The sequence below is a fragment of the Abramis brama genome (assembly GCF_963993115.1).
Source record: "Abramis brama genome assembly, chromosome: 19".
Lineage (NCBI taxonomy): Eukaryota > Metazoa > Chordata > Actinopteri > Cypriniformes > Leuciscidae > Abramis > Abramis brama.
The window spans coordinates 33,849,062-33,864,409 of NC_139981.1; the positions used below are offsets into that span (position 1 = coordinate 33,849,062).

The following is a 15,348-nucleotide window of genomic DNA, read 5'->3' on the forward strand; positions in this document are numbered from 1 at the left end:
GTTCAGCTCCACACAGGCTGTGTGTGTGTGTGTGTGTGTGTGTGTGTGTGTGTGAGAGAGAGAGAGAGAGAGAGAGAGAGAGAGAGAGAGAGAGAGAGAGAGAGAGAGAGAGTGTGTGTGTGTGTGTGTGTGTAACCACCCCTTTATTCAGCTAGTATCCCCTATGTTAAGCAGCTGTGTGTTGTTTTGGTCTGGCCTCCTCTCAAAGTCGTTTTGCTTCTTTATAAAGTTCCCGTTTTGATATTGGTGTGTTTTATGGAGAAAGAAACACTACTGGGTTTGTGAAATTTGGTTCTAAGGGTTTTAAAGAACTTTTATGCCCAAAAAAACTCTCTACATATTTAAAAGGACAACGTTTAATTCATAACATTCATAACACAAAAATTAATTCAAACAAAATCCATAAAATGATCCCATGATGGGAACCCTTAAAAGGATTTATAAACAAAGCTCCTAATCTGGTTCATGCACTCTCTCTTTATTTGAAAAGAGCAAAACTGACATGGGCTTTATATAAATATACAGGCGTACACAAAATGCAAAATTTAATACACTTTATTGCCACAACACAAACCCATGTCAAACAACACATCAGCAAAACAACAACAGGATAACATACAGACAGTACAATAAATCTTAACAGTTTCAGACGTCTGGTCCTCCAGGCTTGAGGAGTAACACACACGTTAAACACGTTAAACACACATGTAGACGTTAAACACACACGTAAACGTTAAACACACACGTTCCCGCTTCAGATTCCAGCATCCTTCGCCATTGAATAAAAATGTCCCTGTTTGTGAAGCAAAGCACTGGGCGAATCAAACTCCACGATCTTCCCCGAATCCAGGACCATTACCCTGAAACACAGACGGAGAGCTCAGGATCACAACATGCGTCTGTAGTTTAGTGTTTACATGCATTTGAGTTCATTTTAAAATATGCAGATATAATCCATTAATATAATTTACAGTGAAACCAATAATTATTCAGACACCAGATATAATTTTTGATATCATTTCACTAGTGTGATCAGGACACTATAGTTCATTTCTGTAAGTGAGGAGAGCAGAATAAAGTAAACTGTGACATATTAAACCCAAACACTCTTCATACAGCGACTACCAGTGACATTTATAAAGATTTGGGAGCAAAAATGATTCGGACACTTTGAGCTGATTATGTTTTGCTGAAGTGTGTTTTCTTTAATTGCTAATGCTCTTTTTACACACAGACTGAACACAATGAAGCATTGCTTGGTGATTGGTTGAGCTAAACTGGTATTATCTAATTGTGTAGTTAAATTTAACAGCTGACAGATATTCAACATAATTCATGTGTGAGACAGTCTAACAGAAGGACGGACAAAACCAGTCAAATATCAGCTGAGTTCATAACTCTGAGTTCTGCTCATATTTTATTACCATTTTCTAAAACTATAGCGAATAAACTGATAATGTGAGAAATGTTGAAGGTGTCTGAATAGATTTTGGGTTGACTGTATATCCCTGTTTTGTGTTTAAGGACTCTTATTTTGAAGGGTATTTTTGTTCCTGTTGTTTCAATTCCTGCGTTTAGTTCCAGTTTTCTTCGTTTCCATAGTAACCCTCATTTGATTGGTTTCCTTCACCTGTTCCTAGCTAGCCTCTGGTTATCTTGTGTATTTACGCCGCAGTGTTTCCCTCGTTCAGTGTCTGGTGTTGACCATTGTGAATGACTCGCGTATGTTGTTTCAGTTCTGTTTTTGCCCCGTGTCTGGATTTATTTGATTAATAAACTTCTATGTTGCACCCTGCATTACAGTAACCTGTTCATGTTAACCTGACTCCATTAGCGCCAGTAAAGATGAATACATTAAGCGTTTTAAATCTGGAAGTAAATCCACTAAATTATCATTCCGTGAGTCACTCCCAAAATTGGGATGATTGACTTAGTGGTAACCATAGCAACATCTTTATTTAGTGATGCATAAAATATGTTTTGGATGTGTAGCTCAGTGTTGAATACATTTACTAGCTTTAATAAATCCAGATTAGAGCTACAGGATTCTAGATAAACTGAGAATAAACATGATTTTGTTTTTTATTTTTTTTACTTAACAAAATTTAAAAAATGTTTAATTAATCTGAATGAATTATTTTAAAAAATAAATAATTTTGAGTGAATGATTCAATGACTCACTCAATAAGTCTTGACTTGTTTTATTACCGAATGAATCAGTGTTTTTGAATGAATCTCTTGAATGAATGATTCAATGACTCACTCGATAAGTCTTCAATTGTTTCATTACTGGATGAATCAGTGTTTTTTGAACAAATCTCTTGAGTGAATGATTCAATGACTCACTCAATAAGTCTTCACTTGTTTCATTACTGGATGAATCAGTGTTTTTAAATGAATCTCTTGAATGAATGATTCATTGACTCACTCGATAAGTCTTCAATTGTTTCATTACTGGATGAATCAGTGTTTTTTGAACAAATCTCTTGAGTGAATGATTCAATGACTCACTCAATAAGTCTTCACTTGTTTCATTACTGGATGAATCAGTGTTTTTAAATGAATCTCTTGAATGAATGATTCAATGACTCACTCGATAAGTCTTCAATTGTTTCATTACTGGATGAATCAGTGTTTTTTGAACAAATCTCTTGAGTGAATGATTCAATGACTCACTCAATAAGTCTTCACTTGTTTCATTACTGGATGAATCAGTGTTTTTGAACAAATCTCTTGAGTGAATGATTCAATGACTCACTCAATAAGTCTTCACTTGTTTCATTACTGGATGAATCAGTGTTTTTAAACGAATCTCTTGAATGAATGATTCAATGACTCACTCGATAAGTCTTCAATTGTTTCATTACTGGATGAATCAGTGTTTTTGAACAAATCTCTTGAGTGAATGATTCAATGACTCACTCAATAAGTCTTCAATTGTTTCATTACTGGATGAATCAGTGTTTTTGAACAAATCTCTTGAGTGAATGATTCAATGACTCGATAAGTCTTCACTTGTTTCATTACTGGATGAATCAGTGTTTTTAAACGAATCTCTTGAATTAATGATTCAATGACTCACTCGATAAGTCTTCAATTGTTTCATTACTGGATGAATCAGTGTTTTTGAACAAATCTCTTGAGTGAATGTTTCAATGACTCACTCGATAAGTCTTCACTTGTTTCATTACTGGATGAATCAGTGTTTTTAAACAAATCTCTTGAATGAATGATTCAATGACTCACTCGATAAGTCTTCAATTGTTTCATTACGGGATGAATCAGTGTTTTTGAACAAATCTCTTGAGTGAATGATTTAATGACTCACTCGATAAGTCTTCAATTGTTTCATTACGGGATGAATCAGTGTTTTTGAACAAATCTCATGAGTGAATGATTCAATGACTCACTCGATAAGTCTTCAATTGTTTCATTACTGGATGAATCAGTGTTTTTAAATGAACCTCTTGAGTGAATGATTCAATGACTCTATATAAATAAAATGGACTTGGCTCACCGTGAACTGTCCATAATGGTGTTGAGCCGGTGTGCGATGGTGAGCACAGTACAGTGGGAGAACTCCCTGCGGATGGTGCTCTGGATGAGATCGTCCGTCTCCAGATCCACGGCTGCTGTGGCTTCATCCAGGATGAGTATACGGGATTTCCTGAGCAGGGCTCGGGCTAAACACAGCAGCTGTCTCTGACCAAGACTAGTGGAAACACATAAACATGTCAAGATCAGAAACTAGGCTTACAGGTTTTCCTGCTTGAATGTTGATTATTCTCCTCATATTCTCCATTGTTGCGGCTCCTCTTTTCCCAGTCTGTCAGTAACGCTCTGTTTACTTCCTGTCTCTATGAAGCCCCTCCTTCTGAAAAGCACACTGTGCTCTGATTGGTCGGCTGGATCAGTGTGTTGTGATTCGTCGAGCGTTTCGAGTGTGTTTGGGAAATGTCCCGCCCCTTACCATAACCGCCAGTTTAACACACTACTAACTAACTCAACCAGGCCCCGCCCCTTTATTCTGCGTATGAATTATTATAATGAGGAATATTGTGACGTGTTTGTTCCCGGAAGAAACTCAAGACTACAATGGAGGCGTTTCAGGAGTTCAGAAACACTGACACTGATATAGAGAAGAACTGGAGCTTCACACAGCAACATCACACACTGAAATGTGTCTATCTATTATAGGATGTCCTATTTCTAATTCAAATGTCCTGACCAAAGAAGACACACGATGAGAGGATTAGCTGTAGCTGATTCTCATTATTATTGTGCTACGACTCCTAATATCTAAACAAACAGAAAAGTATCAGTATTACAATTAATACCACAATTTTGAATCATCTCAAAATGCACTCATTTGATTTATATATGAACATGTTGATGTTTATACAGCTCACAAACCTTAAGTTCTCTCCCCCCTCCGAGACCTCGTGCTGAAGTCCCGTCGGCAAACCCCGCACATAATCCTTCAGATGAGCCAACTCCAGAACATTCCATATCTCCTCATCACTAAACTTCAGGAAAGGGTCCAGGTTCATCCGCAGAGTTCCCGAGAAGAGAACTGGGTCCTAGAATAAAGCGTTCGTTTATTACTCTTTCTGTCAGCGTTGCGAGACAATAAATGTATTTGTTTATGATGCTTAGCATGTTTGTTTTCTCTACGAGTGTGTATATATTAAAAAAATTTTTTGATGATACAGCATCATTTTGTAAACCCTCATCCATCCCTCGCACTTTGTAACACATCCTTCCCTCGCGGGTCAAAATGACCCGAAGCCCAGAAATTATACTTAATTATACAGAAAGCTTATTTTATTTCATTTTTTTAATGCAATTTTTTTTAATGCAAAATGCAAAATAATAGTAATTTATGCACATTCCTCACATTCTTTCAACTTAAATTCAAAATGAATCATATAATTTCATGCATAAACCTTTTAATTCAGCTCAAAATATCTTCCATTGTGTGTCTTTGTCGACCTCTGGTGGGAAAATAATAATATAAGATGATATTTCATGACTCTAGATCAGTGTTCTTCAACCCTGCTCCTGAAGGACCCCCAACACTGCACGTTTTCTTTGTCTCCCTAATCAAACACACCTGATTCAATTCATCAGCTCATTATCACATGGGTTAATGAGCTGATGAGTTGAATCAGGTGTGTTTGATTAGGGAGACAAAGAAAACGTGCAGTGTTGGGGGTACTCCAGGAACAGGGTTGAAGAACACTGCTCTAGATGGCTTTATAGCTCTATATGAGCAAATGAGCTGTTCCGCTGGGTCCTAAAGTCAGTTTCTTCAGTATGCATTCAGATACACATGTAGACATTATAAAATATTTTTTTGGTAAAGTTTTAGCATTTTTACTTTGAATTTTGAGCATTTTTAGGTTTTTCTATGTGTCCTGAAGCATTCCTCACATTCCATTCATTCCTAAGGGGGTCAAAATGACCCGCAAGGGAAGGATTTGTTACTTTTTTCATTTCAACCACAATTTTTTTTGTGTGTGTGTGTGTGTGTGTGTGTGTATTCGTGGTTCAAGTGCGACAAAAGTCCTAGGGTCTTGGACCCCTCTGATGAACACTCAATTTTTAAAAATTATTTAAAAAAAATAGTTTTAAGTTAAAATGACCTGAGGGAAGGAAAATAATATTTAACACAATCTTTTGAAAAGACAGATACTATGCAGACTATGCGTTCCCTCCTCTATGAATGATTGTCTGTCTATATGAGTCTAATATGGAGAACTGAGGTGTGTTTCGATCAGCTCTCTGTGTCGTCAGTCAGTATTTCGTACACAAAATCAGGCACTGGACCCTAATAATCCGTTTGAATCTTTGAGTACACAGCAAATCAATTCGATTCACAGATTTGGGATTCGATTCAACAATGATTTTTGCAAATTAAAGCCAAGATCAGATTTATGAACCACAGCAATGCCGATATTTTTGTAATTCAAATAAAGTACATTATGATAGATAGGCTACTTTGATTGTTACATCTCCCTTCAACATTTCAACTGTAAATTAATTATAAATGTTGCTAAATTATGTTCACTACCAGTTTATCCTGAAATATAAAAATAACGGTTTGTTTTTTTAAAAACTTCTATCACGTGTCATGACGTGTATTGAGTTGTCGCACAATATTTATTTCACGCTTCAGAATTTCCATTAAAGTCCCCTGTAGTCAATCATTTTATCCCTTAAAACTCATCTTTGATCACCAAAATGACCACAAATATTTCTTCATCCCTTAAAACAGCTTGAATGTTCCTCTACCTGTGGAATGATGGTGAGTCTGCTCCTGAGATCATGAAGCCCCAGGGTGGAGATGTCAATACCGTCGATGATGATTCGACCTTCGCTAGCTTCAATGATGCGAAACAAACAGTTGGTCAGACTAGATTTGCCTGCGCCAGTTCGACCAACAATGCCAATCTGGGAAAAGTCGGGAAACAGGAAAAAACATTAACAACATTCTTTAAAATAGCTTCTTTTGTGTTCAACAGAAGAAAGAAACTCATACAGGTTTGGGACAACTTGAGGGTGAGTAAATGATGACAGACATTTCATTTTTGGGTGAACTATCCCTTTAATTTTAATTGTTACAAGAATCAAACATTACTGTCCTGCAAAGTTTAGCTCCATCTCTAATCAAACACACCTGTTATCGAAAAGAAAAGAAGTCTTCAGTATGAATTGAAAGAATACAGGCATGCGTGTCTGATCAGTGTGGATTTAGTATTTTTGTTTAAATAAAGCCCTTAAAGGTGCAGCAAGTGATTTCTGTGAAACGCTGTTGAAAGTGGATTGGACCGAGCAGCACCACACACTTGAACATGTCCACTCATGATGGGGGAGGAGAGACAGTGAGCCAATCAGCAGTAGGGGGCGTGTCCACTCATGATGGGGGAGGAGAGACAGTGAGCCAATCAGCAGTAGGGGGCGTGTCCACTCATGATGGGGGAGGAGAGAGAGTGAGCCAGTCAACAGAAGGGGGCGTGTCCACTCATGATGGGGGAGGAGAGAGAGTGAGCCAGTCAACAGAAAGGGGCGTGTCCACTCATGATGGGGAGGAGAGAGAGTGAGCCAGTCAACAGAAGGGGGCGTGTCCACTCATGATGGGGGAGGAGAGAGAGTGAGCCAGTCAACAGAAAGGGGCGTGTCCATTCATGATGGGGAGGAGAGAGAGTGAGCCAGTCAACAGAAGGGGGCGTGTCCACTCATGATGGGGAGGAGAGAGAGTGAGCCAGTCAACAGAAGGGGGCGTGTCCACTCATGATGGGGAGGAGAGAGAGTGAGCCAGTCAACAGAAGGGGGCGTGTCCACTCATGATGGGGGAGGAGACAGAGTGAGCAAGATTTAAAGGAAGACTGTAGAAAGTGATGGCTGAGAGACATTAAAATAGAGAAAAGATCAGAGGAATATCAGAACGGTGATGATCAAGCAAGAGCTTTAGGACCCACATTAATATTAGAAAAGCTTTCCAGCGCGGGAGAGACCTAAGCGGGAAGGCCTGAAAACAGACGACGAGGTTACGTTGTTTCTGCTCCAACATCAGTAACATTGGTCTGTGTGCTGTATGTTCAGTTTTTGTTTCTCAGAAATCGCTTACTTCACCTTTAACTCATCGCTTCCTCCAAAAACCCAACGGTGTCAAACACAACCAAGGTAGATACAGAACTACAGCCCTTGTATAAGTCTTGTATAATAATGATCACCATTTATCGCTCCATATTGGCATTTTCAATATATCAAAAATATTATGTATCTGATGCGTCTCCTCACCTTCTCTGTGGTTTCAATGTCACATGTGATTCCATGGAGAATGAGCTCCAATTCAGGCCGGTATCGAACTTTGTAGTTTTCAAAGCGAATATTCCCGGCGGAGGGCCAGTCGTCAGGAGGACGATTACTGGTGAACCACGGAGCCTGGAGACACACATATTCTCACACTAAATCAACTGAATTTAGAAAAACATCTCTCCATTTCCATTTAAAGTTTTCTAAATCACTGGATTTCATATGGATCTGTTCAAAAATGGCAAAACTAGTGAAGAATGTCTGTGCAAATATTCCCTTACACAGGTATTTATGAAGTATTACGTACTAATTTTCTAATGCTCTTTCAGGCGACTTTTCACGTAATAATTAACTACAATCACAAAAATGTTCTTACATTATTGCATGTCATGGGAAATGTGATCATACTATTTGAGCAAAGACATCATCCAGTCAACCTTGAGGTTTTATCATTTAAGCCATTAAGAATTATAGGTAAATACTGTTACATACGCTTTAAGAATGTTTCTAACCAACTGTATGTAGTTTTTGGCTCGTCTATAGTTCATAATGTTTGGGAGATTGAAAAAACATTATTGGTACATTAATCCAGAAACTGACACATGATTTAAAGATTTAATTCTCTACCTCATTTTTGATCTCTGTGTATTCGCTCACTCTTTCCACAGCGACGATGTTGGTCTCCAATTCTGATGTCATTCTCACGAGCCAGTTCAAAGTTTGCGTCACCTAATAAGAAGCAGTGTTACTTAATGCCAAGGTTATTTGACTCACAAGCACCTCAAAATCAAAGAAATAAATTACATTTAAAGCGTATGAGATGGACAGTCCAACCAGTCCACTATTCAAAGAGTCTCGAGAGATTACAGCAAACAGCGCTGAGAAAAACACCACCAGATTCCCCAGAGACTCCAACCGCATGGCCAACCACCTGGAATCCAACAAGCAACATTAGAAGCTTCAGGAGCAAACACAGATTTATCTCTCGGCGAAAAGCTTGGGATATACTACACATTCTGACCTATTAGAAACAATCCAAGGATAGACACTTTTGAGATTCTGATCAATGGTGTCCTCATTTTGCTTTAGGAAACGCTGCTGATGCCCATACGCCCTGATCACAGAGAGGCCTGACACCGTCTCTCCAAAGTGAGAGTAAATGGGAGATCGAGACACAGAATCCAGTCGTCTGAGTTGCCTGGATGTAGCAACATAGAACCTCTGAAATACAGGAAGTGGGTTTAGACATTTTTTTTTTTTTTACTTACTATATGTGAGAAAAACATGTTGCCAAGTTTTTAAAAAACCCAGTGTCCACAGAGTACAGTTTATTTGTTTTAGCATTGCTGTTAGCTGTCGTACCTGCACAAAGTAGTAGATAACAGCCATTGGTACAACAACTGCAGTGAAGATTGGAGTAGCCAGACAGATGACAAACAAGGTCCCTAGAACTCCGAGAAGACAGAGAATCCAGGATCTGAAGGACATCGGGATCATCTCATCCACAGTGAAGATATCCTAAATATAAGCCAAATCGAAAAACAATATTTCAGTTTAAGAACAGGCAAAGTACAGCAATGTAACAACCATACTAACATTATAAGGGCACCCCAGGAATCATGATAAATAATAAAATAATCCAGTTCATGACCCTTATTTTTAAGAGTGTATAGAATGATAATGAACTTGTCTCTGGCCTTCATAACTTCAGACCCACTAACTATACAACTCAATGCAATTTGTAGATCTTTGTTTTGGCTTTATTACAAACATCAACACAATTGTGTTCAGTGTTAAAAGTGATATACCTTAGCGAAACGATTGACTACTCGTCCTGAAGGTGTGGTATCAAAGAACACCATGGGTACTTTCAGAATATTAGACAGCAGGTTTGTGTGTAGAGTCCTGGACGCACAAATGGATCCATCAGCTAGGAGTATAGTGCCTAAAAACACCAGAAATCCTGGCAGAGAAAGACATAACGTCATGAAGGATAATTCATGTACTTCTTCCACCGTTTTACCTACAGCCACCAAACTCTGTACACAAACTTTTCTCATCGAGCCAGACAACTTTTTAAATTACAATCAATCGCTCCGAGCAACAGGAAGTCAGCCATTTTGGATTTAATGTGAATTTTTTCGTTCATGGGCATTCATGCGATTCTCACACACATTGGAGATGCTAATTGCGAACAGATTTTTGATATCTCAAACATTGTTGTCAAAATGTAAACAGGAAAAGTCTCATATTTTCTGAGTTCTTTATCTGATTTAGATCAAACTGAGGATGAGTGTTTGGCCATAGAGGCTGATCACATGGATATGACTATTGTGGTTCATGGTCACAGCGCCATGCAAAGTTGCAAAGCTCATAGTCTTGCACAAAGGGATTTAGTCTATCAAACAGAGAACCAGAGAACACTGATCCAGGCCAATCACAACGCACTAGGTCAGCTGGCCAATCAGAGCACTCTGAGCATTTCAGAAGGCGGGGCTTTGTAGAAATCAGCTCGATTCAGACAGACTGGGAATAGAGGTGCTGCAATAATGTATAGTCACAAAAGCATGTTAACCTATTCTAGTACACCCAAAATCATGAACTAGCCTCTTTAAATCACAAAAATAGCATGTTCTCGATTTCATTCTGTTTGTAAAAGTATTTCTTTCTTTCTGCTCATACCTTGTGCAATTCCCAGGGCTCCAAAGACACCTATTCTCGTGTCTCTAATATGATTTGGGTAGGTTTTGTTGAAATAATTTTCAGCATCATTAGTCCAGTCACTGAGCCACAGATTCTGACCAATGATGGCCACATTCTGGATGAAGTAGATGAGGAAACTCCAGGTGACGTAACACCATCCCATCGCCCTCAGATACTGAAGATACACTGAGAACTTCACCTGGTACATGGATCAAAAAATGATTTACACAATTACTGAGGGGGAAAATGGATGACAAAACATCATAATCATAATAGCTTTTAGTTCCTATTATGTACCCTTCCGGTCTCCATTGCCTCTTTCTCAATCAGTCGCTGTCCTTTCTTATCACCAGAGTCTTTTTTACTTCGAAGAGAGCTGTTCTTCCTCACTCTCACACTAAAGACAAAAAATATAAATATAAATATTGGTGAACACAAAACTGCACTCTTGCAGTGAAGTCTGCTGTTGTATTTCAGTTGCATTTGTGAAGATCATGATGACTATAGAGTGCATATGTGCGTTGGCAACAACTTGCACTCTATACTTGCTCAAGTGGGGCAACATTCAGTTTATCTGTGTGAAATAGTGCATGTCTGGAATAAAACCTTTTGTTGTTCTAACATGTTTCTCGATGGTGTGTTTGGTTTACCTTCCGTTTCGTTGAGAGTGACGCAGGCTGTTCTCTCTCTTCAGTGTGTTTGAGACGATGTCCTCTGGAGAGCCGTCGGCCTGAGGCTCCAAACCCTCCGGCAGGGTGTCGATCTCCTCATAGTCGGACCCCTGAGCTGCTGCTGTTTGACACACAATTACAATCAATCACATCGTTTATGAGCATAAAGACCTGTGCACAAGTAGTGCAAAAACATACTGCATTTCAAGTACTGTATACTTGTTTCTAAGTAATGCTTTAGAGATCGTTTATTGTTCATGCATCCCAAATCTATGAACACACACAACCTTTCAAAAATATATTTTTTAAAGAAATGAATACTTTTATTCAGCAAGGATGCATTAAATTGATCAAAAGTGCCAGTACAAACGATTATATTTCAAATAAATAATTTTCTTCTCAATTTTCAATTCATCAAAGAATCCTGAAAAATAAAATCTGTCACGGTTTCCACAAAAATATGAAGCAGCACAGTTGTGTTCAACATTGAAAATTCAGCTTTGATCACTGGAGTAAATTACACTTTAAAACTGCTACTTTCCCTGAGGACGGCACCCCACTTCTAGTCTTTGGTGACTTCAACATCCATCTCGACAAGCCGTATGCAGCAGACTTCATCTCTCTCCTAGCCTCTTTCGATCTCACACAACTCATCACCTCAGGTACTCACAAATCAGGCAACCAACTGGACCTGGTTTACACACGCAACTGCACCACAGACAACATCTTGGTGAGACCTCTCCATGTTTCAGATCATTTCCTCATTACTTTCAGTCTACAACTCTCTACCCCTGCACCACCAACCCCACCACCAGTCACTTTCAGACGAAACCTGCGCTCACTTTCCCCCTCCCATCTTTCCTCTGCCGTGTCATCTTCTCTTCCCCCACCCTCACAATTCTCATCTCTGGATGTGAATACTGCAACGGACACCTTATGCTCCACTCTAACCTCTTCTCTAGACATTATCTGCCCTCTCTCCTCCAGGCCTGCACGCGCCACTCCCTCTAACCCCTGGTTATCTGAGGTTCTTAGGGAACACCGGACCGAACTCAGGGCAGCGGAGAGGAAATGGCACAAATCAAAAGACGCATCTGACCTGAGTACGTATCTATCTCTCCTCTCTTCCTTTTCTGTTGATGTTCATGCTGCAAAATCTTCATACTTCCACAACAAGATCAACAGCTCCTCCAACACACGATTACTCTTCAAGACATTCAACTCTCTCCTCTGTCCACCTCCACCACCACCCGCCTCCTCCTTAACTGCTGACGATTTTGCGAACTTCTTCACCCACAAAACAACAACTATCAGCAGTCAGTTCTCAGCTCCACACACACAGGAACCCAGACCAACCCCTTCCACAGCCAACATCCCTCTGTCCTCCTTTTCTCCACTAACCGAGGAAGAAGTATCTACACTTCTCCTCTCCAGTCACCCTACCACCTGCCCTCTAGACCCCATCCCCTCACACCTTCTACAAGCCGTCTCTCCCACACTTCTTCCAGCACTCACACACATCATCAACTCATCCCTCCATACTGGCATTTTCCCTACAGCATTCAAGCAGGCTCGGGTTACTCCACTGCTTAAAAAACCAACGCTAAACACATCATTTGTAGAACATTACAGACCTATCTCTCTCCTACCATTCATTGCGAAGACACTTGAAAGAGCTGTTTTCAACCAAGTAACATCCTTCCTGTCTCTCAACAACCAGCTGGATGTCAACCAATCCGGCTTCAAGAAAGGGCATTCGACTGAGACTGCATTACTGTCGGTCACAGAAGCCCTACGGATCGCAAAAGCTGCTTCCAAATCTTCAGTACTCATCCTCCTGGATCTGTCTGCTGCCTTCGACACTGTGAATCATCAGATCCTTATGTCCAGCCTCTCATCACTGGGCATCACAGGAACTTCACTCCACTGGTTTGAGTCCTATCTCACAGGTAGGTCCTTCAGGGTCGCATGGAGAGGCGAGGTATCCAGAGCACATCAGCTGACCACAGGGGTTCCCCAGGGTTCAGTTCTTGGTCCCCTCCTCTTCTCCATCTACACCACATCACTGGGACACATCATACAGGCACACGGTTTCTCCTACCACTGCTATGCTGATGACACACAGCTCTTCCTCTCGTTTCAACCAGATGACCCCACAGTAGCTGCACGGATCTCAAGCTGCCTGGCGGACATCTCGACGTGGATGAAGGAACATCACCTGCAGCTCAACTTGGCAAAGACTGAGCTTCTCGTCCTCCCTGCCAATCCGTCTCTACAGCACGACTTCACCATCCAGCTAGAGTCATCATCAATCACCCCATCAAGGTCGGTGAGAAATCTTGGAGTAACGTTTGATGACCGGCTGACCTTCACAGATCACATTTCAAAGACAGCTCGATCATGCAGGTTTGCACTGCACAACATCAGGAAGATCAGGCCTTTCCTAACTGAGCATGCAACACAACTTCTCGTCCAGGCCCTGGTCATTTCTAGGCTTGACTACTGTACTGCTCTTCTGGCCGGTCTTCCTTCAAGTGCAACTAAACCTCTACAGATGATCCAGAATGCTGCAGCTCGTCTTGTCTTCAACGAGCCAAAGAGGGCCCACGTCACTCCTCTGTTCATCTCACTGCACTGGCTACCTCTCGCTGCTCGCATCAAGTTCAAGGCATTGACGCTTGCTTACAGATCTATCACAGGCTCAGCTCCCTCCTACTGTCACTCACTCCTACGAGTCTACATCCCTACCAGAAGCCTACGATCAGCCAACGAGCGACGTCTCGTGGTTCCATCCCAGAAAGCCACAAAACCACTTTCCAGAACATTCTCATTCACAGTTCCATGCTGGTGGAACGCTCTCCCCACCCTCATCCGAAATGCAGAATCCCTGACAACCTTCAAAAAACATCTGAAAACCCATCTCTTCCGTGAGCACTTAACCACATAAAAAAAAAAAAAACCCTCCCCTTTCCCTCTTAACCTCACTTATCGGGCTTATGCTACTCTGAATAATGCCTGAACTTTGTATCTTGAGCACTTCTTGCGCTGCTTTTTGTTTTTGCCTCTTCATGATGACTCGCTTAATCTAGTCCTACTTTGTAAGTCGCTTTGGATAAAAGCGTCTGCTAAATGACTAAATGTAAAAATGTAAAATTGTGAATGTTAGTGTACATTATTGGATATTAAAAAGAGTTTGGCAAGTGTGCCCAAATGGTCCATAGTGTGAAAAACTAACTCTGAAGTTGACATGTAGTTGCAAAGTTACTTATAGCTGGTAGAATGTCTGAAGTGGACCATCGAAATAAAGTGTTACTGAGGAAAGACAACTCGCACCAAGAAATAAAGCATGAATCATGTAGACATTGCAAGTCTTGTACTAAAACTTTCAGAATGTGTTCAGATGGCTATTTTAGAATTTAGGACAATATCTGAAGCTCAGCAGAAAATGCAAATGTTCGATGGTAGACAAACCTTTATTGCCATTAGCTTTGCTTTCCTCTTTGCCGTAAGTTTCCATGAATTCATTGAAAGCGCCTTTACTGGCTCGAAGAGCGTCGTATGATCCCACCTCGGACACAACCCCATTCACCAACACCACAATCTCATCTACATACGGCAAGAAGCTAATGCCGTGTGTCACCAGGATACGAGTCTACAAGGAAAGAGAAGGGGAAACAACTGTACAGCAATGCAGAAATTTAAGTCAAGCAGAAAATGTGCTTTTGACATGTATATAGCTCAGATATAGTGAGTATCCCAGCTATTTATCAACGTTCCCATAAGTTATTTCGGAATGTTCTCTGAACACTCAAACTGTTTTAAAAACGTTTTTTTCTTGGTTAAATGAACGTTAAGGGAACATTCCGTTTCATCATTCTTCAAACATTTTGTGAATGTTACTTTTGAATGTTCTCTGAAAGTTCTGAAACAAGTAGTAACATTTAAAAAAATGTTACAATGTTTCTGAAATAAAACGTTCCGTGAATGATTTATAAATAACTTTTTATGCTAAAGTTTTGGGACCAGATAACTTCTATTAAAGGATTAGTTCTCTTCAGAATTCAAATTTCCTGATAATTTACTCTCCCCCACGTCATCCAAGATGTTCATGTCTTTCTTTCATACTTTTTGGTTAAAAAGTATATGTTATATATTT

At 40.1% G+C, this 15,348-nt stretch overlaps 1 protein-coding gene across 2 annotated transcripts in view; it reads right to left on the bottom strand.

The window, feature by feature from the left end:
* Window positions 1–457: 457 nt before the first annotated feature.
* abcc2 (ATP binding cassette subfamily C member 2) overlaps window positions 458–15,348 on the bottom strand; it is a 40,936-nt gene continuing 26,045 nt past the window's right edge. Inside the window, exons 20-33 of one of the 2 annotated variants that reach the window (XM_084092368.1) lie at window positions 14,664–14,844; window positions 11,172–11,313; window positions 10,819–10,918; window positions 10,501–10,720; window positions 9,627–9,781; window positions 9,181–9,336; window positions 8,840–9,039; window positions 8,623–8,749; window positions 8,446–8,547; window positions 7,804–7,947; window positions 6,295–6,453; window positions 4,414–4,580; window positions 3,518–3,712; window positions 458–860 (exon numbers count right to left, since the gene is read on the bottom strand). In XM_084092368.1, the coding sequence (XP_083948494.1) occupies window positions 755–860; window positions 3,518–3,712; window positions 4,414–4,580; window positions 6,295–6,453; window positions 7,804–7,947; window positions 8,446–8,547; window positions 8,623–8,749; window positions 8,840–9,039; window positions 9,181–9,336; window positions 9,627–9,781; window positions 10,501–10,720; window positions 10,819–10,918; window positions 11,172–11,313; window positions 14,664–14,844 (2,154 nt within the window). In that variant the 3' untranslated portion in view covers window positions 458–754. The remainder of the gene's footprint in view (window positions 861–3,517; window positions 3,713–4,413; window positions 4,581–6,294; window positions 6,454–7,803; window positions 7,948–8,445; window positions 8,548–8,622; window positions 8,750–8,839; window positions 9,040–9,180; window positions 9,337–9,626; window positions 9,782–10,500; window positions 10,721–10,818; window positions 10,919–11,171; window positions 11,314–14,663; window positions 14,845–15,348) is intronic. The other variant, XM_084092369.1, reaches the window with a different exon arrangement.